This window comes from Chiloscyllium plagiosum, unplaced genomic scaffold, assembly GCF_037043375.1.
Source record: "Chiloscyllium plagiosum isolate Xiang-an unplaced genomic scaffold, Cpla_swu_hap1 HiC_scaffold_10, whole genome shotgun sequence".
In the NCBI taxonomy this organism is placed as follows: Eukaryota; Metazoa; Chordata; class Chondrichthyes; order Orectolobiformes; family Hemiscylliidae; genus Chiloscyllium; species Chiloscyllium plagiosum.
The window spans coordinates 13,308,777-13,329,982 of record NW_028270148.1 but is presented as its reverse complement, the minus strand read 5'-3'; the positions used below and the strand labels follow the sequence as shown (position 1 = coordinate 13,329,982).

Below are 21,206 nucleotides of genomic sequence, written 5' to 3'. Positions count from 1 at the left end.
TAGCTCCTTGAAAGTGGTGTGGGAGGTAGATAGGATAGTGAAGGCGGCGTTTGGTATGCTTTCCTTTATTGGTCAGAGTATTGAGTACAGGAGTTGGGAAGTCATGTTGTGGCTGTACAGGACATTGGTTAGGCTGCTGTTGGAATATTGCGTGCAATTTTGGTCTCCTTCCTGTCGGAAAGATGTTGTGAAACTTGAAAGGGTTCAGAAAAGATTTACAAGGATGTTGCCAGGGTTGGAGGATTTGAGCTACAGGGAGAGGCTGAACAGGCTGGGGCTTTTTTCCCTGGAGCGTCGGAGGCTGAGGGGTGACCTTACAGAGGTTTACAAAATTATGAGGGGCATGGAAAGGATAAATAGGCAAAGTCTTTTCCCTGGGGTTGGGGAGTCCAGAACTAGAGGACATAGGTTTAGGGTGAGAGGGGAAAGATATAAAAGAGACCTAAGGGGCAACGTTTTCACGCAGAGGGTGGTACATGTATGGACTGAGCTGCCAGAGGATGTGGTAGAGGCTGGTAGAATTGCAACATTTAAGAAGCATTTGGATGGGTATATGAATAGAAAGGGTTTGGAGGGATATGGGTCGGGTGCTGGCAGGTGGGACTAGATTGGGTTGTTATATCTGGTCAGCATGGACGAGTTGGACCTAAGGGTCTGTTTCCATGCTGTACATCTCTATGACTCTATAAATGGAACAATCATTGAATTTTCTAGTTTTCAGTACCATTCACAACTCAAATACTGATGCAGCCTGTACCCATATTGTTCTGGACCAGATCTCCTCCCCATGTTTTAAGAAGGTAGCCCAGACCCAAACTTTTTCCTACTTTAAAGGCAGATGTGAAGTACTGTGTTCCAGATGCGATGCGACTGACCAAACTACTTGACAGTCAGCAAAACACATTTTATTTAAATGCTACAGTTAAAATATAAAACAAAAGAAAGAGGAATTTAGAATAACTTAACTATTGGAGAACTTAACCGAATAATCAATACAGTAACAATTACTAATTAACTGTGCCTGAACTGCTGTGCTCTTCCAGCACCACTAATCCAGAATCTGGTTTCCAGCATCTGTAGTCATTGTTTTTACCTCGTTGATTTTAACCCTACTGCGAATCCTCTCGCGAGGATGCCTGCCTTGAAGAAGTTTTCCTCCTCTCTCTACAAGAATCTCAGGAAGTCCCTCTCCCACTGCAACTCCCAAGTCATTTCCTCTGCCCTGAAGCTCTTCAACCATGTTCTGAAACAAACTCGCCTCATTTCCCCTTCCCCCACCTCACCCCAGTTCCAAACTTCTAGCTCAGCACTGTCCCCATGACTTGTCCTACCTGCCTATCTTCTTTTCTACCTATCCACTCCACCCTCCCCCGTGACCTATCACCTTCATCCCCTCCCCCACTCACCTATTGTTCACTATGCTACTTTCTCCCCAGCCCCACCCTCCTCTCACTTATCTCTCCACCCTTCAGGCTCTCTGCCTGTATTCCTGATGAAGGGCTTTTGTCCGAAGCATCGATTTTACTGCTCCTCGGATGCTGCCTGAACTCCTGTGCTCTTCCAGCACCACTAATCCAGAATCTGGTTTCCAGCATCTGCAGTCATTGTTTTTACCCTGCTCCAATATAGTAACAGCCCATAAAAATGCCCCCTGGCAAGTTCAGACACAGATTCTCAGATGCAGTTCTCCAATCCAGCAGGAAGAAACATTAAAAGCAGGTTCAGAAAAAAATAGCAGCTAGAAGACATTCACTGAAGCTTCCGATTCTTTTGAGACTCCAAAGGCATCTGCTTAAAACTACACCTAAAAACTATATAAAAAAAAGAGAAAGCATGGTCTGAGAGAGCTGGCCACACCCAGGCTGCTTGCATTGTTCCAACTTTAAAATAAACCTCAAAGGCCTCACAAATTGTTTACTTCCTTAGACCCGGCTCGTGTTCTCTGCCTTACAACTTCTCCAAAAAAAAACAAGACAAAATAACCTCTTGAAGTGACGTCATCATCACAAGATGCAACAAAACCTTGATGGTATTTGGGCTTCGGCTGATAAGTGTCATTTGTGCTACACAAGTTTCAGGAATGACCCTCTCCAAAAAGAGACAACCTAGCTATTAACATTACCATTGTTTAATGTGACACCAATGACACACAAAGTTAACACTGATTAGAAACATAACTGGAACAGTCACATAAATACTATGGTAGTTAGAGTATGTCAGAGGGTCGTACATCTGCAGTGAATAACCCACTCTCTGAATCCCTAAAGCCTGTAAACCATCCATAAGGCACAAATCAGAAATTTTGTAGAATATTGTCCACTTGCCTGGATCAATACAGGACCAACAATACTCAACACAAGTTTAACACCATCCAGGACAGAGCAGCGTGCTGCATCACACTTGAATAATACTTTATCCACTATTTCAACATTCACTCCCTCCACCACCAAGGCACAATGGCAGAAATATGCACCATCGCCAAGATGCACTGTAGCAATTTGCCTAGGTCCCTTCAACAGATGCTTCGAAATTTGTGACCACTTAGATGGTCGAGGGCAGCTAATCCAACAGAGGATTAGCACCTGCAAGTTTACCTCCAAGCCACAAACAATCCCGACTTGGAACTGTACTATTGTTCCTTCACTGTCACTTGATCAAAAACTTTAGAAAACCCCTTCTGAACATATTCCCCATATGGATAACAACAGTTCAAGGTCACACAACGTTCTCAAGGGCAATACGGAATGGGCAGCAAACACTGGACTAGCCAGCGATGCTCATACCCATGAAAGACTGAAAGAAAGATGTCTTAATGAACTGTCAAACAGGCTTGAGGTTCAGAACTGCCTCCTCCTGTTGCTATGTTGTCAGCAATAATTTTGGTCTCCTTTCTTGAGAAAGTATGTATTGGTATTGGAAGGGAGGCAGAGGAGGTTCACTAGTTTGATACCAGAGTTGAGAGGGCTGACTTATGAGGAAAGATTGAGTAGGCTTGGACTGTACTCATTAGAACTTAGAAGAATGAGGGATTATCTTATAGAAATATAAAATTATGAAGTGAACAAATAAGATAGAAGCAGGGAGGTTATTTCAACTGGCGGATGAAACTAGATGTAGGAGCATAGCCTCAAAATAAGGGGAGCAGAAGTTGCTGAGGAACTTCTTTACCCAAAGGGTTGTGAATCTGTGGTACTCCCTGCCCAGTGAGGCAGTTGAGGCTACTACAATGAATATTTTTAAGGCAAAGAGAGATAGATTTATGAACAGTAAAGCAATTAAGGGTTATGGGGAATGAGTGGGTCAGTGGAGCTGAGTCCACAAAATGATCAGCCATGATCTTATTGAATGATGTAGCGGGCTCAGCAGGCCAGATGGCTCACTCCTGCTTTTATTTCTTATGTTCTTATGTAACAACAATTCTTCGCATGCCCACACTTCCACTGGTTTAAAGTCTTTCTCTGCTCTTCCCTGAAGGGGGCAAACCTTCTTGTCAGGTGACAGGATATCCAAGCAGCCGTTCATCTCAGGTGAGCCAAGGCCATGGCATTGGTGAGTGAGGGATTCAATATGGGTTTATCACAGCAGAGTCTGATCCCACCTTTAGTGAATATCTGCATACCCTTACCGAGACAGTGACCCCAGACACATTACTAAATTTACCTGATCCCTTTTCTTTGTCTCCGCATCATCCCATGTCCAAACTCGGATATTTGTTTCAATACCTGATGCAGACCTGCAACTCAACAAAAATCAAGTATTGACTCTGCATCATTGTTGTTGGCCAGGCTGGCTTATTTAGTAGCACACAGGTTAGGTGGTTGTGAGCACAAGTCCACATTTGGGTTGACATTTGTCTGCAGTGCAGTATGAAGCAATTGAAGCAATGTCTGAGGTTTTCTGCTTTTGCCAAGTTCACCCATTCTGGTGCTTCAAGTTTAGGATTGAAACCTCCACAGCCCTTCCCATGGTGCAAGGAACTCTTCTCCAGGTCAAACAACAGAGCTGAAAACATTGCTGATGGAGAATGTCTGCCCTATTTGCTTAGCACACTTCAAAATTAATTAAAATAATAAAGTAAAAGCTATAACTTAATCATAGAATTCTCACCTCACAGCAGATTACCTGATCATTACTTGAATACTGATTGTGGGAACTTACATGCAGAAGTTTGCTAAAGTGCATAAAGTTACTGGATGACAAAAGTATTTCTTAAGCTGTGAAATGTTTTTGGAGATCTGGAGGTCTTACGATCATGAAACGTGTCATATATAAAGCAAGTTTTTTTCTTAAAACATGGTAACATATCCAACAACAGTTCCACATAACTACAAAGTACTTGTCTTTATCTCTGTCTAACACAAATCTGTCCTGATGTAATCAAATAGATTTATTACTGACGTACATTATTCCATTTCTTATGTCCATACTTAGAGGAGAAAGTGAGGTCTGCAGATGCTGGAGTTCAGAGCTGAAAATGTGTTGCTGGAAAAGCGCAGCAGGTCAGGCAGCATCCAGGGAACAGGAGAATCGACGTTTCGGGCATAAGCTGACATTCCTGAAGAAGGGCTTATGCCCGAAACGTCGATTCTCCTGTTCCCTGGATGCTGCCTGACCTGCTGCGCTTTTCCAGCAACACATTTTCAGCTATGTCCATACTTAACCTTATACGAATACTTCACAAAACTGGATTTAAATAAAGCCACACGAAGAGCAGGAGATTGCTATGATTTCACATGGCAAAAGATCAGAAAAACTTCTGGATGAACATGCTGGAGATAGTGAGAACTGCAGATGTTGGAAAGTCAGACTCAGTAAAATATGGAGCTGGAAAAAGCACAGCAGTTCAAGCAGCAGAGGAGAGTCAATGTTTTGGGCAGGACCCTTCATCTCGACATATGAGCATGCTGTCCAATTTGAGACTGTTTCTGGCCTTTGCTCTGGCCTTTCTGAAGGGCCATTGCAGAAAGCCCTTCAAATCGAAGCTCAGAGTTTGGGAATGGCCAACCATGCTAATGTCATCTTCAACCAAAGATTCAATTAACAACGTAATTCAAATCAGATACACCCCGCATCTTGGTTTAAGCAGCATCTTTAAATTCTCACAATGCTCCACAAAAATGTTTACTAAATGTCAAGATGCATAACAGGAGAGAAGGCCGTAAGCATGACCAAAGAGGTCTGATTTAAGGAGCATCTTAAAGTAGTTTAGGGGAGGACGTCGAGAACTCCTCTAAAATCTCCAGAACATAGTTGATTTAGTGTTGCTAGGTCAAAATTGCGGAGCTTTGTCCCTAACAATATGTGGATGACTCGACACTACAACTACGGTGATTCAAGGCAGCAACTCAACACCACTTCAAGGGCAACTAGGGGTGGACTATAAATACTGGCTCAGTCATTAATGCCCACAATCCTGAATGAATAAATAGAACACTCAGTAGAAGGCAGAGTCACTAATGGTAGAACGATCACAATGCAAGATATGCAAGGGGCCAGAATTGGCAGAGCGCAGAACCTGTGGTGGGATGAAGGCTTGGAGGGTCAAAAACGAAAACAAATCTTCCACTAAAATCTACTGGAGAACAGAGACTGAAATATTAAGAACACCTTGACTGGGAGGACAAAGAACGTGACTGGATGAAAGTCACGATAAAGCTTCTTTGGGTAGATCTCTCGCTGCCTCAATGTTTTGTTTGAACAGCAGTGCCCCACTGTATGCTTTGAATGCTTGTTTAAAAATAAACTCCACACCGCCTTTTTTTTAAACTGACAATTACTATTCCCTCAACTCAAAAAGCATCTGCAAGTCTGTTCCCCTTTTGTTTTTCAAAACGTTACACAGTCGAAGCCACAATCAGGACTATGTCTTGTTAAAGCCTTTTGTCTCCTCTCCCTGTGGGAACCAGAGCATTACACACTGCTCCGAGGCACAAAGCACAAGGCTGGCTGGTTCCCGCTGGGTTTAACCCAAATGGAGAGTCCCATCTGTTCGCTAGCATCGGTATTAACACAAGCATATTTCAGAATCAGAGCAGGCAGAGTGGAAGGAGTGCTGTATTTCCTGCGGGATAAGATTGAGAACAAAAAACTTTCCCTGCCACAACAGAAACTATCATTTGAAGCAGAAAATAAAAGTCTGTGGATTTAGTCTTCAACTGAATAAGTCTGTGTGAGGTTTGATTCCATGCTTTAAAATTCCTCTTTCTTAATCATCCCCATCCCACCCTGCCATTTCTTTCACAGTCGTTTCTACATTCTGTACCAACTCTCAACACGCCACAGCCCAACAACAACTCCCAAACCCAAAAGGCCCAGTTCATTGCCTCCAATATTCCAACCTCTGCTCTCTCTGATGATGCAATTAAATTTATGATTGACACTTTGCAAGCATGAAAAAAAGAGGGAAGCTAGTGAGAGGACAGAGCTCATAATCAAATTTTGTCACAACAACAACTGGAGTTTCTATAGCACCTTCAAGCTAGTAAACAGAGTCCCAAGACATTTTACTAGAAATATTTCTCAAAGAAAAATGGACACCAAGCCACATTAGGAAATGTTTGCTTGGCTGCTTGTTCCTGAGGTGGATTTTAAAGAGTGCTTCAAAGGAGGAGAGAGAGGTAAAGTATCCAAGTAGTTTCAGGAGATGAGGGTTGGCAAATGAGAGTAATGCTGCATCCTTTGGCACTCCCTCATTACTGTACCATCTTGCCATGCCAGTCTGGACTATATGTTCAATTCCCTGAAGGGGGATTTGAATCTACAATCTTGTGACTTCTGGTTCAGTGCATCATGGTTGGCCGACTTTAAATTCCATGCACAACATGGGCCACCTTTTCCATGCTCATCTATTTCCAATACATCAAATCATAACATAAATCATTAAAGCGAACGAGATGACACAGGAGTAAACAAGCAGGCAAACTAAAACTAGCATCAAAAACAACCAAAACTACAAGGACACAAAAAAAAGCATCCGGAAGAGGTGTTGAGATAAACAATGAGTGGCGTTGTGGTTCAGAGTCGACAGGAGACGAATCTTAACTAAAAGTGGGTCAATGACCAACCTTAACACTGATCTCCCATTCGTAATTAATGAAATCTATGGACTGTCCAGCAGCTCACAATGGCAAGACCTTGCAACATACAGTAAATAGATCCACATGTTGAAAGAAGATATTTGATCTCCACCTTGTTATTTTCTTAACCTCATTGAAACATTGCATAAATATGACAGAGTTGCAATAGGAAAGATTTCTCCCCTGGCTTGGTGTCTACCTGTCTGTCTGTGTGTGCCCAGAACCAGAGAACATGGTTTCAGAATAAGAGGTAAGCAATTTAGGACTAAAACAAGGAGGAATTTCTTCTCCCAGATGGTTGTGAATCTTTGGAATGCTCAGCTTCAGAGGGCTGTGGAGACTCAATCATTGAGCATATTTGAGAGAGAAATCAATTGAATTGTAGCTATTAAAAACATCGGGGATTAAGGTGATAGCGCAGGTAAATTGTGTCAAAGTGGAAGATGAGCCTTGATTTAGATGAATAACCAAAACAAGCTCAACGAACTGAACAGCATATCTCTGCTTTTATTTCCAATGTTTGTCTTGACTCAAGTGCTGAAAGAAACCAGGTTGATAGATGTGTTTGAAGACTCTTTGCCGCACAAAGCAGACAGGCTAAAGACAAAGTGATCAAAGGAATATGGATAGAATCATGAGGTCATAAAATAATGGGCTTCCTACGGGTAGCAATTGAATTGAGGCATTGGGTGGAGACAATACATCACAACAGAGTATGTTACAGCTTTACATGCAATTATTCAGAATGGGAGGAGGTCATTCAGCCCATCTTATCTGTACCGACTCTTTGAAAGAGCTACCTACTTAATCTCACACCCCTGCTCATTTCTGGAGCCCCACATAAGTATGTATCCCATTCTCTTTTGAAGTTACCATTGATGCTTTTAGCATCATGTCCCAAAACATCACAACTTGCTCAGTAACACAAAAGTCTCAACTTCCCTCTGATTTTCTTTTTGCCAATTATCTTAAATTACCAACCCTGCTGCCTGTTGAAACAACAGTATCTCAGCTACATCTTCAAAACCCTTGAATTTTTATGTCAAGCATAGGGCCCCACGGTTTGAACTCCCCGCACAACTTGCTGGCCAAGTCCCACAGTTATGCATAGGAAATCTTGGAGGTGCTGCAAGTATCAGTTTCAGCACAACAACAAAATCATTTATCCTAGCAATTACTGTCACCTTTAAATAAATCAAGAAGTAGCACGCAGCTAATTGCAAAGAAAATTCACATTATGCATAGAGTTGTACAGTTCGCAGACACAGACTTACAGAGAGCAAGAGCAAGGAAATAACTTGCAACCTGTACTTGACGACACTTACCCCATAATTTTCTCTCCAGCAGAGACCACACTTGAAATGTATTCTATTGAAACAAAGGCAGACACACATCTATATTTTGCTTTCAACGACCCCAAGACATCCCACAGTGCTTTACAAGCAATGAAGAACTTTCTGAAATGTAGGAACTGTTGCAAGGTAGAAAACGTGGCAACCAAGTTGGAAAAAATTAAAGAAATATTTGCATCTAGATAGTGCTCAGCAGGTCCATCATGCATCTCATCGCTTTGCCTGAATTAAATATTTTTTGAATGTAGTCATTTTAACATAGACAGCAATCTTGCAACAATAAAGTCCTACAAAAAAATAACTTGATAATGATCAGATAATCTCTATTTTGGTGATTGAAATAAATATTCATAAAGATACTGGGTTAATTCCAATGCTCCTCTTCAAGATAGTGACATCAGATCTTTCATGGATTTATGAAGGGGAAATTATGCTTGACTAATCTTCTGGAATTTTTTGATGTAACTCTGAAGATGAACAAGGGAGATACAGTGGATGTAGTGTACCTTTCAGAAAGCCTTTGATAAAGCCCCACATAGGAGGTTAGTGACCAAAATTATGGCACATCGTATTGGGGGAAAGATACTGTCTTGGATTGAAAATTGGTTGGGTGACAGGAAACAAAAAGTAGTGATAAACGGCTCCCTTTCGGAATGGCAGGCGGTGACCAGTGGGGTACCGCAGGGATCAGTGCTGGGACCACAGCTTTTTACAATATACATTAATGATATAGATGATGGTATTAAAAGTAATATTAGCAAATTTGCTGATGACACCAAGCTGGTTGGTAGGGCGAAATGTGAGGAGGATGTTAGGAGATTACAGGGTGACCTGGACAGGTTAGGTGAGTGGACAGATGCATGGCAGATGCAGTTTAATGTGGATAAATGTGTGGCTATCCACTTTGGTGGCAAGAACAGGAAGGCAGATTACTACCTAAATGGAGTCAAGTTAGGTAAAGGGGCAGTACAAAGAGATCTAGGTGTTCTTGTACATCAGTCAATGAAAGCAAGCATGCAGGTACAGCAGGCAGTGAAGAAAGCTAATAGCATGCTGGCCTTCATAACAAGAGGAATTGAGTATAGAAGCAAAGAGTTCCTTCTGCAGCTGTACAGGGCCCTGGTGAGACCACACCTGGAATACTGTGTGCAGTTTGGTCTCAAATTTGAGGAAAGACATTCTGGCTATTGAGGGAGTGCAGCATAGGTTCATGAGGTCAATTCCCGGAATGGCGGGACTATCTTACGTTGAAAGATTGGAGCGACTGAGCTTGTATACCCTTGAGTTTAGAAGGCTGATAGGGGATCTGATTGAGACGTATAAGATTATTAAAGGATTGGCAGGAAGTATGTTTCCGCTGATGGGCGAGTCCCGAACCAGAGGACACAGTTTAAAAATAAGGGGTAGGCCATTTAGAATAGAGTTGAGGAGAAACTTCTTCACCCAGAGAGTGGTGGGTGTGTGGAATGCTCTGCCCCAGAAGGCTGTGGAGGCCAAGTCTCTGGATACTTTCAAGAAAGAGTTGGATAGCGTTCTTAAGGGGGATAAGGCAGGAACAGGATACTGATTGTGGATGATTAGCCATGATCATAATGAATGGTGGTGCTGGCTCGAAGGGCAGAATGTGGATTAGTGGTGCTCGAAGAGCACAGCAGTTCAGGCAGCATCCAAGGAGCAGCTCCCCACCCCCACCCTGCTCTAGCTTATCTCTCCACGCTTCAGGCTCTCTGCCTTTATTCCTGATGAAGGGCTTTTGCCCGAAATGTCGATTTAGCTGCTCCTTGGATGCTGCCTGAACTGCTGTGCTCTTCCAGCACCACTAATCCAGAATCTGGTTTCCAGCATCTGCAGTCATTGTTTTTACCTTGTTGATTTTAACCCTACTGCGAATCCTCTTGCAAGGATGCCTGCCTTGAAGAAGTTTTCCTCTCTCTCTACAAGAATCTCAGGGAGTCCCTCTCCCACTGCAACTCCCAGGTCATTTCCTCAGCCCTGAAGCTCTTCAACCATGTCCTGAAACAAACTCGCTACCACAGCCACATTTGCTTCCTCAGTGCCTGCCTCCGTAACCAACTCATCCCACACGGACTTCGGACCACCTTTAAACCAGCAGAGTTCGTACCCGAACAGGACAAACAGTATAGACTACAGATTCAAAAACACCAGCAACAATTCTCCTTCAAGATCCTCTGCTCCACGTTTGCAGCAATGCGCCGGTACCTAACCTCTCTACAGTCATCCCTGCCTCAGCTGAGGGCCACACTCTCTCAGAATTGCAAAGGACCCACTCTGTACTACATCCTCAGGAGAATTCATACTCTCAACAAACAGTATTTCAATTCCATCTCAAACATCAACAACTGTAAGTACAACAAACTTTTATCCACCCACCTCCATAACCAGCGCTCCTCAAACATTCCAGAAGATTGCCCTGGCCTCAGAAACTACTCAGACACCATTAGCCATGCGGCTGGTGCAGCTGCCACCCCCACGCTGATTGATGATGTCACTTGCGCCCCCATCATGGCCACTTCCACAACCACTTCGACCCCTCACACTTCCTCATGCATCATACGTGACATCACTTCCGCCCCTCACATCATCGCTGATGCCACACGCTCAGTGACTTCGGCCACCCCTACTGCCGTGGTCACTACCACTTCCGCCCCCACCAGCGCCACTCACCTGCATTCTGCTGACACGCCCCCCCCACAGACCCCACTGTCACTATCCCCACCCCCCAGAACCCCGGGAACACTACCCCTGCTCATGACTCCACCCCAATTCCCCCACCACCACACCCACTCCAGTTACAGGTTCCGCCCCCACCCCCAGCTCCCAGCCCTGCCAAGTATTCACCATCCCTCCAGACCTCCCCCTCACTGAGGACGAACGATCAGTCCTAAGCAAAGGACTCACCTTCATCCCCCTCCGTCCACGCATCAATGAATTTAATACACGCCGTAACGTCGAACACTTCTTCCGTCGCCTCCGCCTCCGAGCTTACTTTCACAATCAGGATTCCCACCCACCTTCCGAGGACCCCGTCGCCCACCTCCAACACACTGCATCCACCTGGACACCCCACGCTGGCCTATTACCTGCCCTCGACCTCTTCATTTCCAACTGCCACCGGGACATTAACCGCCTCAACCTGTCGACCCCCCTCCCCCACTCCAACCTCTCACCCTCACAACGTGCAGCCCTCCAATCCCTCTGCTCCAATCCCAACCTCACCATCAAGCCAGCGGATAAAGGGGGCGCTGTGGTAGTCTGGCGCACTGACCTCTACACCACTGAAGCCAAACGCCAACTCGAGGACACCTCTTCCTACTGCCCCCTCGACCATGACCCCCCATCACCAAACCATCATCTCCCAGACCATACAGAACCTCATCACCTCAGGAGATCTCCCACCCACAGCTTCCAACCTCATAGTCCGGGAACCCCTCACTGCCCGGTTCTACCTCCTTCCCAAGATCCACAAGCCTGACCACCCTGGCCGACCCATTGTCTCAACATGCTCCTGCCCCACTGAACTCATCTCTACCTAGCTCGACACTGTCCTATCCCCCCCTAGTCCAGGAACTCCCCACATACGTTTGAGACACCACCCAAGCCCTCCACCTCCTCCAAGACTTCCGTTTCCCCGGTCCCCAACGCCTCATCTTCACCACGGATATCCAATCCCTTTACACCTCCATCCGCCATGACCAGGGCCTCCAAGCCCTCCGCTTTTTCTTCTCCAGACGTCCCCAACAGTACCCCTCCACCGACACTCTCATTCGTTTGGCCGAACTGGTCCTCACCCTTAACAATTTCTCCTTTGAATCCTCCCACTTCCTCCAGACCAAAGGGGTAGCCATGGGCACACGTATGGGCCCCAGCTATGCCTGTCTCTTTGTTGGCTACGTAGAACAGTTGATTTGCCGTAATTACACCCGCACCACTCCCCACCTCTTCCTCCGCTACATTGATGACTGCATTGGCGCAACCTCGTGCTCCCGCGAGGAGGTTGAGCAATTCATCAACTTCACCAACACATTCCACCCTGACCTTAAATTTACCTGGACCATCTCTGACACCTCTCTCCCCTTCCTGGATCTCTCCATCTCCATTAATGACGACCGACTTGACACTGACATTTTTTACAAACCCACCGACTCCCACACCTACCTGGATTACACCTCTTCCCACCCTACCTCTTGCAAAAATGCCATCCCGTATTCCCAATTCCTCCGCCTCCACCGTATCTGCTCCCAGGAGGACCAGTTCCAACACAGAACACACCAGATGGCCTCCTTCTTTCGAGACCGCATTTCCCTTCCCACGTGGTTAAAGACGCCCTCCAACGCATCTCGTCCACATCCCGCACCTCCGCCCTCACACCCCACCCCTCCAACCGTAACAAGGACAGAATGCCCCTGGTGCTCACCTTCCACTCTACTAACCTTCGCATAAACCAAATCATCCGCCGACATTTCCACCACCTCCAAAAAGACCCCACCACCAGGGATATATTTCCCTCCCCACCCCTTTCCGCCTTCCGCAAAGACCGTTCCCTCCGTGACTACCTGGTCAGGTCCACGCCCCCCTACAATCCACCCTCCCATCCTGGCACCTTCCCCTGCCACTGCAGGAACTGTAATACCTGCGCCCACACCTCCTCCCTCACCTCTATCCAAGGCCCTAAAGGAGCCTTCCACATCCATCAAAGTTTTACTTGCACATCCACTAATATCATTTATTGTATCCGTTGCTCCCGATGCGGTCTCCTCTACATTGGGGAGACTGGGCGCCTCCGAGCAGAGCGCTTTAGGGAACATCTCCGGGACACCCGCACCAATCAACCACACTGCCCTGTGGCCCAACATTTCAACTCCTCCTCCCACTCTGCCGAGGACACGGAGGTCCTGGGCCTCCTTCACCGCTGCTCCCTCACCACCAGACGCCTGAAGGAACGACGCCTCATCTTCCGCCTCGGAACACTTCAACCCCAGGGCATCAATGTGGACTTCAACAGTTTCCTCATTTCCCCTTCCCCCACCTCACCCTAGTTTCAAACTTCCAGCTCAACACTGTCCCCATGACTTGTCCGGACTTGTCCTACCTGCCTATCTCCTTTTCCACCTATCTACTCCACCCTCTCCTCCCTGACCTATCACCTTCACCCCCTCCCCCACTCACCTATTGTACTCTATGCTACTTTCTCCCCACCCCCACCCTCCTCTAGTTTATCTCTCCACACTTCAGGCTCTCTGCCTTTATTTCTGATGAAGGGCTTTTGCCCGAAACATCGATTTCGCTGCTCCTTGGATGCTTCCTGAACTGCTGTGCTCTTCCAGCACCAGTAATCCAGAATCTGGTTTCCAGCATCTGCAGTCATTGTTTTTACCTCGAAGGGCAGAATGGCCTACTCCTGCACCTACTGTTTATTATTTGTCTATCCAAGGGGTAAGACAAGTCCTTAGTTTAAGGTCTCATCCAAAAGAATATACCTCAGACAGTGTGCACTCCATCAGAAATGTACTAGCCTATTGGCATTGAATTTTCTGCTCAAATCCTGCACCAAGATTTGAATCTAGAGTTTTGTGACAGAGACCAAAATGTGACCAACTAAGCTACAGCTGGAAAGTCAACCGTCCATTTACACAAAGGTCTTAGAAACAGCATAATAAATCAGCAGATTACTTTTAAGGGTTTCGGTTGAGCCACAAGGATTAGCCAGAATGCTGGTGACAATGTCCCTCCTCCTCTTCAAAAGCAGTGAACAACAAGAGGGAGGAAGAATGTACAAGCAAAAAGGTACTTAACAAGTTTACTTTTTCTTAAAAATTCATGAAATGCAGGCAGGGCAGCTTTTATTGTCTCTTGCTAATTGCCTTGAAGGTGGTGTTGGAGAGCCGCCTACTTGTATCACTGCAGTCCTCCTGGTGTAATGACAACTGTGGTGCTGTGGAGGATTTTGCCAGTGACAGCAGAAGAACAGTACTATGATCCCAGCTGATGCAAATGCTGGACAAATCACACTTTTTCTGGTTTAGTTACCATGATGTTTTGCCCTTGAACATGTTCATACAAGACTATAAATTTGTTTTTTTTAAATGAATGCATGCTCATTTATATAAAAAGGAGAAAAAATAAACAAAGTTACACATACATAAAACAGCAAAAAGCAAAGATTCAATCCTTTCTCCAGCAAAATTCCTTGCAGATTATCAAATCCAGGGAAGTATCACTCCTTTTTTCAAGATTTCTTATTTATTTGGCTGTAAACGGTTTATAAAGTCTAGATTTATTTTCAGTTCTCAAAAGCTAAAGATTTCTCCCAACTGAAAACTCTTATTGTAGAAATTTCTACAAACTGATCCATGCTTTTGCTGATATTAAACTGTTCTGCCGATCTGAAACCTGATTCTTCTCAAAATACTAGTGGCCCTTCACTTCTTGTTTTTCTGTATGCCATTACAAACATAATCAATTAACTCCATCGGTACCTTGCTAAGCACTCAAGTTACATGTTTTGTTTGAAATGATGTATTTAGTTTACTGCTCTAAATGAGTTTCTGACCTCAAACATTGCCCGCTCCAAACCATATTACGTAGCTTCATCACAACAGTGATAGGCATCCAAGTCAGGATGGCGCACAACTTACAGGGGAACTTGAAGATGGTGACATAACTGCTCCCATGCATCTGCTGCCTTTAACCTTCCAGGTATAGACATTACAGGTTTGATGGTGCTGTCAAACAAGTCTTAGTGAGTGGTTGCAATGCATCATGCAGATGGTACACATTGCTACCATACAGTGTCAGTAGGGAAGGGTGCGAATGATGGAGATGGTACCAGTAGATGGAGTACCGATCAAGTGGGCTGCTTTGCCCTGGATGGTGTTAAGTTTCAAGTGTTGCTTTAGTCATTGTCCAGGCAAATGGAGAGTATTCATCACATTTCCTACTTGAGCCTCATCAATGGTGGGTATGCATTGAGTATACTCTCAACATAGTATTTTAGATGAGCAAATCTCAAATCAAAATTGTGATATTGCCCTCCTTTCAAAGACAGCTGTTAAGTATTTTGGATTGCTTGACATCTCAAGCAACGCCAAAAATAATTTGGCAATTAGTCTTCAGGACTCATTGGTAATTTGTGGGGCTCTGGGAGACATTAATTGGACAGTTCTTTCAAAGGGCAGACGCTGGAATGTTGAGTCAAATGGCCTTCTATGCAATCAATTTAAGGTATATTTTCTGTTCTGCCACAGGAGAGCTGTTTTGGATTCGCTGTTACATCAGGGACGAGGTCCAATAGGGAATTCAATAATTAGGCAAACAGCAAGAATGATCACTCTTGGCCATGTGCCTCATTTTCTGGGCAGAGTTAGCACCCCTCAGTGCTGAATACCTTGGGCGGCACGGTGGCACAGTGGTTAGCACTGCTGCCTCACAGCGCCAGAGACCCGGGTTCAATTCCCGCCTCAGGCGACCGACTGTGTGGAGTTTGCACATTCTCCCTGTGTCTGCGTGGGTTTCCTCCGGGTGCTCCGGTTTCCTCCCACACTCCAAAAATGTGCAGGTCAGGTGAATTGGCCACGCTAAATTGCCTGTAGTGTTAGGTGCAGGGGTAAATGTAGGGGAATGGGTCTGGGTGGGTGCGCTTCGGCGGGTCGGTGTGGACTTGTTGGGCCGAAGGGCCTGTTTCCACACTGTAAGTAATCTAATCTAAACCTCCATTGATAGAATGTTAAAATCAATTATTCATTATCCAATAATCCAATTATTAATTGGAATCAGTTGCTATCTAATTATTCCCATTATTTTCTCTGTCGCTATCAAATGTTTCACTTTTGTCACTAAATCTGCTTCTCCACCAATGCTACACAAAAACAACTCTCATTTCCCCTCTGGTGTTTGCTTCTAAAATCTATCGCTTCTGATCACTAACCATCCTGCCCTTGGAACCATTTTCCATTCATTTATATTATCAAACCACTCAGCATTTAGAACAGGTCTATTAAATCTCCTCTCCTCTACTATATGGGGAACAGATTCCATTTCTATAGTTTCTTCACTTAAGTCTCTCTCTTTGCAGACATCCACAAGTCAGGCACTTAAAGTCGAGAAGACTGCAGGTAAACTGAATTTAACAGAAGGTGAATTTTCTGATGCCACATAGATCCAACAGACATTAAGTCAAAGACTTCTGAATGAATAACATCATGCAAAGAGAAATGTAGCTTCAAAGTAGGATTTCTAATTTAATTTATATAATAATATGAATAAAATTTAAAGGGGAGCCCTGATGCTTCATCCAGGCTCAAATCCTGCTTGTAGCGCACAAATATTTGCATGGTGTGTGTTGCTGTGTAGCAGGTGTTCACAGTGCTTTCTCCTATGTAAACATACCTAGCAAAACATTACAGCTCTTTACACCTCCTCCAACAACCATCCCCCCCCCCCCCCAACAACCACCACCACCACCACACACACATCCAGCACCTAACTGGCATGACTTGCAGTGTCCAGTTCCCAACTGATGTAACTCTCCTCCACCAAATGCCAAATGTCACACTTCCCTGGCATTGACAGAGGATTGGCTGACTGGCAGAAGTCAGAGAGGGGATAAAGGGATCTGTTTCAGGGTAGCAGCCAGTGACTAGTGGAGTTCCCCAGGGGTCAATGTTGGGACCACAACAATTCACACTATACATTAACAATTTGGATGAAGGAACTGTGGACATTGTTGCTACATTTGCAGGTGACACAATGGTCAGTGGAGGCACAGGTATCATTGAGGAAGCAGGGAGGCTGCAGAGATAGTAGACAGTCGAGGGGAGTGGGTGAAGAAGTGGCAGATGGAAAGCAATGTGACAAAGTAAGATTATGCACTTTGGTAGGCAGAATCAATGTTAGACTATTTTCTAAATGGAAAAGGCTTTGGAAATTTGAAGGAACTTGCGAGTCCTTGGTCAGGATTTTCTTAAGGTTAACATTCAGATTCAGTTGGCAGTTAGGAAGACAAATGCAATGTTAGCATTCATTTTGCGAGGGCTTGAGTACAAAAACGGAAGCTCTATAAGGCTCTGGTCAGACTGCACTTGAAATTTAAAACCATATTGAGAGCAGTTTTGGGCCCCGTATCTAAGGACATGCTGGTAAGTGTCGTGAGGGGATTTATAAGAATGATCCCGAATGAAGCCTTGTCATATGTGGAGTGATTGAGGAATCTGGATCTGCACTTGTTGGAGTTTAAAATAATAAGGCGGGGGTTTATCTTTGAAACTTGCAGAATACTGAGAGGACACAAGGAACCAAAGGAACAACCTCAGAGGGAAGAGATAGTCCTTCAGTACAGAGATATAGAACATAGAACAGTACAGCACAGAACAGGCCCTTCAGCCCACAATGTTGTGCCGACCACTGATCCTCATGTATGCACCCTCAAATTTCTGTGACCATATGCATGTCCAGCAGTCTCTTAAATGTTCCCAATGACCTTGCTTCCACAACTGCTGCTGGCAACACATTCCATGCTCTCACAACTCTCTGTGTAAAGAACCCGCCTCTGACATCCCCTCTATACTTTCCTCCAACCAGCTTAAAACTATGACCTCTCGTGTTAGTCATTTCTGCCCTGGGAAATAGTCTCTGGCTATCGACTCTATCTATGCCTCTCATTATCTTGTATTCCTCAATTAGGCTCTCCTCCTCCTTTTCTCCAATGAAAAAAGTCCGAGCTCAGTCAACCTCTCTTCATAAGATAAGCCCTCCAGTCCAAGCAGCATCCTGGTAAACCTCCTCTGAACCCTCTCCAAAGCATCCACATCTTTCCTATAATAGGGCGACCAGAACTGGACGCAGTATTCCGAGATGAGGGGAATTTATTCAGCCAGAGGGTACTGAATCTGTGGAACTCATTAATCGTAGAAGGCTGCGGAGGTCAACTCATCGACTGCATTTCAGACAGAGATGGATAGGCTCTTGATTAGTAAGGGGATCAAGGGTTACAGGAGAAGGCAGGAGAATCGGGTTGAGACATCTATCAGCCACTATTGAATACTGAAACAGACAAATGGGCTAAATGGCCTAATTTTGCTCCTGTATCTTAAGATTACTGTGGTCTCCTCTCCGTCTAGCACCAAACACAAACCCCTCCATCTAGTACTAAAAACAGGCACCACCCCCCCCCAACTTTCCACCTAACACTCAACACAAGCACCCAAATCCACCTAGCATCAAACACATGCCCCAAACACTCAATACATCTTTCTGTAATTTTTCTTGCGAGATTTTCCTCATTGTATTGCCAAAGCCATTTATCACAGAATAAAATCCCTACAGTGTGGATGTGACAGATTATTAACTGCATCTTAAGTTAGTTACAATTGTCAAACAGCAAAATACACAATTGTACAGAGTACATACAATATCAGTCAAAATGGCCTGTTTTTTTTTCAATTGCCATACTCCTTTGACTACAGTCCCAGAGATAATACTGTACTGTTCGCAATATTTGATTAATCAAGGTTTTTGGACAGAAATAATAAAATCAAATTTTACAGAAATTAAACAACTTCCAAATAAGTGTGGAGAAAAGTGAAAAGAAAAATTACTTCGTTGCTCTCTTCTGCTAGTTCGTCTTATATTCTGACGGCTTTTGTCTCCTTGAAATACCCTCCAACTACCAGTTACCCTCGGAAGGTGCATTCCAAGCGCAGCTTCAATGAATGGTGACAGGCTATTTGGCATGGCGAGGCAGCACACACGCAAAATCGATTTATGTACAATCGCAGCCGAGAATGAAACTTTTGGATGATTCGCTCCAGCGTGACTTTACAAGGGTGGTGGAAGCATACACTTGCGCTACACACAGTGTCGTCATGGTCCCAAGGCCGAATGGCCTCTTTCCGTGCTGCACCATCTCTACAACCAACAATGCACTGAAGCCTAAACTGGAACCGATCTGGACTGATCATGGGACAGCTTCTTTCTCCTGGATGTTTAGCTACACAGTTCAATAACACTTACTAAAACAACGTGATATTTAACTTCAATGGTTCAATACAAAATTATATGCTGCGTTCGGACGGCAACTATTCAGGAACATTTTTACTCCACCGAGTACTTGAGAAAGAGACAAAATAACCAAAAACTTACAACTGGTTAAAGAAAAACACGACGCAAATATCACTCTTGTGTCACAACATATGGGTGGGAAAAATAACAATAAATTTTAAATTATATATTATTTAGTACAATAAACATAGGCTTCAACCAGAGGAACCAAAGAGCGCAATTTCTAAATTACAGCTTTGTTGCTCAACAAAAATGTGTTTTAAAAACAGTGAGCAAGTCTACTCTGGATGTAGACTGCATCAAGGCCATTCCCAAAACAAATAGCCAAATTAAAAATGTAATGTGTACTTTTCAAATTCTCAGCACAAAAAGAGAGTTTGATGATAAATATCCAAGTGTATCATTTTTCTCAAACAGTTTTAATTTAAACAACAAGAGGCGTCACACCCTCCTCCCTCCCCATCCTAACGCACAGTCCGAAGAAAATAGTCGGAGATGAATTTTAAAACTAAGATCAGCCTTCTACTGACGCGCGTGTTTATAGTTAAACGTGTTTACTGCTAAATAAACATGTTTCAGCAAAGTAACTGCCAGTAAAAAGGGCAATATGCTAAATTATAAACGTGCTAGAAATGCCCAAGAATGAAGAAAGCTGAATGTAACTTTGTTAAAAAAGCATACACACACACACGGGAAATTCAAGGGAAAGGGGCCACACGGCGAGAAGCAGATGTTGCAGTTTTGTTTCAACACTTACGGACGGCGACTTTTTTGGCGTCGAGTCGGAGGGTGCGGCGTTGCAGGCTGTGTAGCCGGCTGTGGAGGTGACTGCAGCGAACACACAGCGAGTTCGCCTCCAGCTCCAGCTCCTGGAAGATGCCGGTAGCCAGGCGGCTGAGGTCGGCCAGCTGCCGGAGCAGCGAGGCGAGTGTGTGGCTGGACACGTTCTGCAGGCTCTCGAAGAGCAAAGCACTGGGCTGGGGGGGCTCCTGCTCCAGCTTCTTCTTCCTCCTTCTCCTCCTCTTCCTCCTCTGCAGCCCGTGCCCATCCTCCTCGACCCCTTCCTCATCCTCACCATCTTCCCAAACTCTTCCAAAGTCTTCAGTGCTCAACCTAGACACCAACTGGGGTGCCACGATCCTCTTATAGAACGGCATCTTCCGAAAACAAACTTTCCTTAAGTTGCTAATTTAATTTCGTTTTGTCTTTAAAGGTGAATTGGGCAACTCCAACTTTCCAACAGAACTCTCTCCTCAGGGTCCTCCGCCATATTTTTGGGTTCAATATTGCAGAGAGTCAGGGCAGGAATAAAACCCATACAAACGGAGAGAAAACTCCACTCATCGAACTGCCAGGGACAGAAAGCTACAGCACACAGAACCAGGAACCTGAACACAAGTGAGGCACAGGGCCACTGGGAAAACCAGGAACAGCAGCAACCTGAACTCCAACACAGTGAAGCACAGGGATACTAGGAAAACCAGGAACAGCAGCAACCTGAACTCCATCATGAGGATTGGACTGTCACTTGAAAAACCAGATTAACAGCAAATGCTGCATTTGTATAGTTATTCTAATACAGAAGATCCCTGAAGGCAACTTTCACCTGGGTTGGGAAGGGACAAACTAGGCCTAAAGAATGAAGTCTAAATATTTTGCTATGCCATGTGACTTTGCAGACATGACCAAACAATTGTTGCTG

At 44.7% G+C, this 21,206-nt stretch overlaps 1 protein-coding gene across 5 annotated transcripts in view; it reads right to left on the bottom strand.

Annotated features, from left to right (window-relative positions):
* LOC122553163 (NHS-like protein 1) overlaps positions 1–20,918 on the bottom strand; it is a 274,883-nt gene extending 253,965 nt beyond the window's left edge. The window contains exon 1 of one of the 5 annotated variants that reach the window (XM_087991130.1): positions 20,262–20,918. In XM_087991130.1, coding sequence (XP_087847256.1) covers positions 20,262–20,661 — 400 coding nt within the window. In that variant the 5' untranslated portion in view covers positions 20,662–20,918. The remainder of the gene's footprint in view (positions 1–20,261) is intronic. The other 4 variants (XM_087991128.1, XM_087991129.1, XM_087991131.1 and 1 more) reach the window with 4 other exon arrangements.
* Positions 20,919–21,206: the final 288 nt, after the last annotated feature.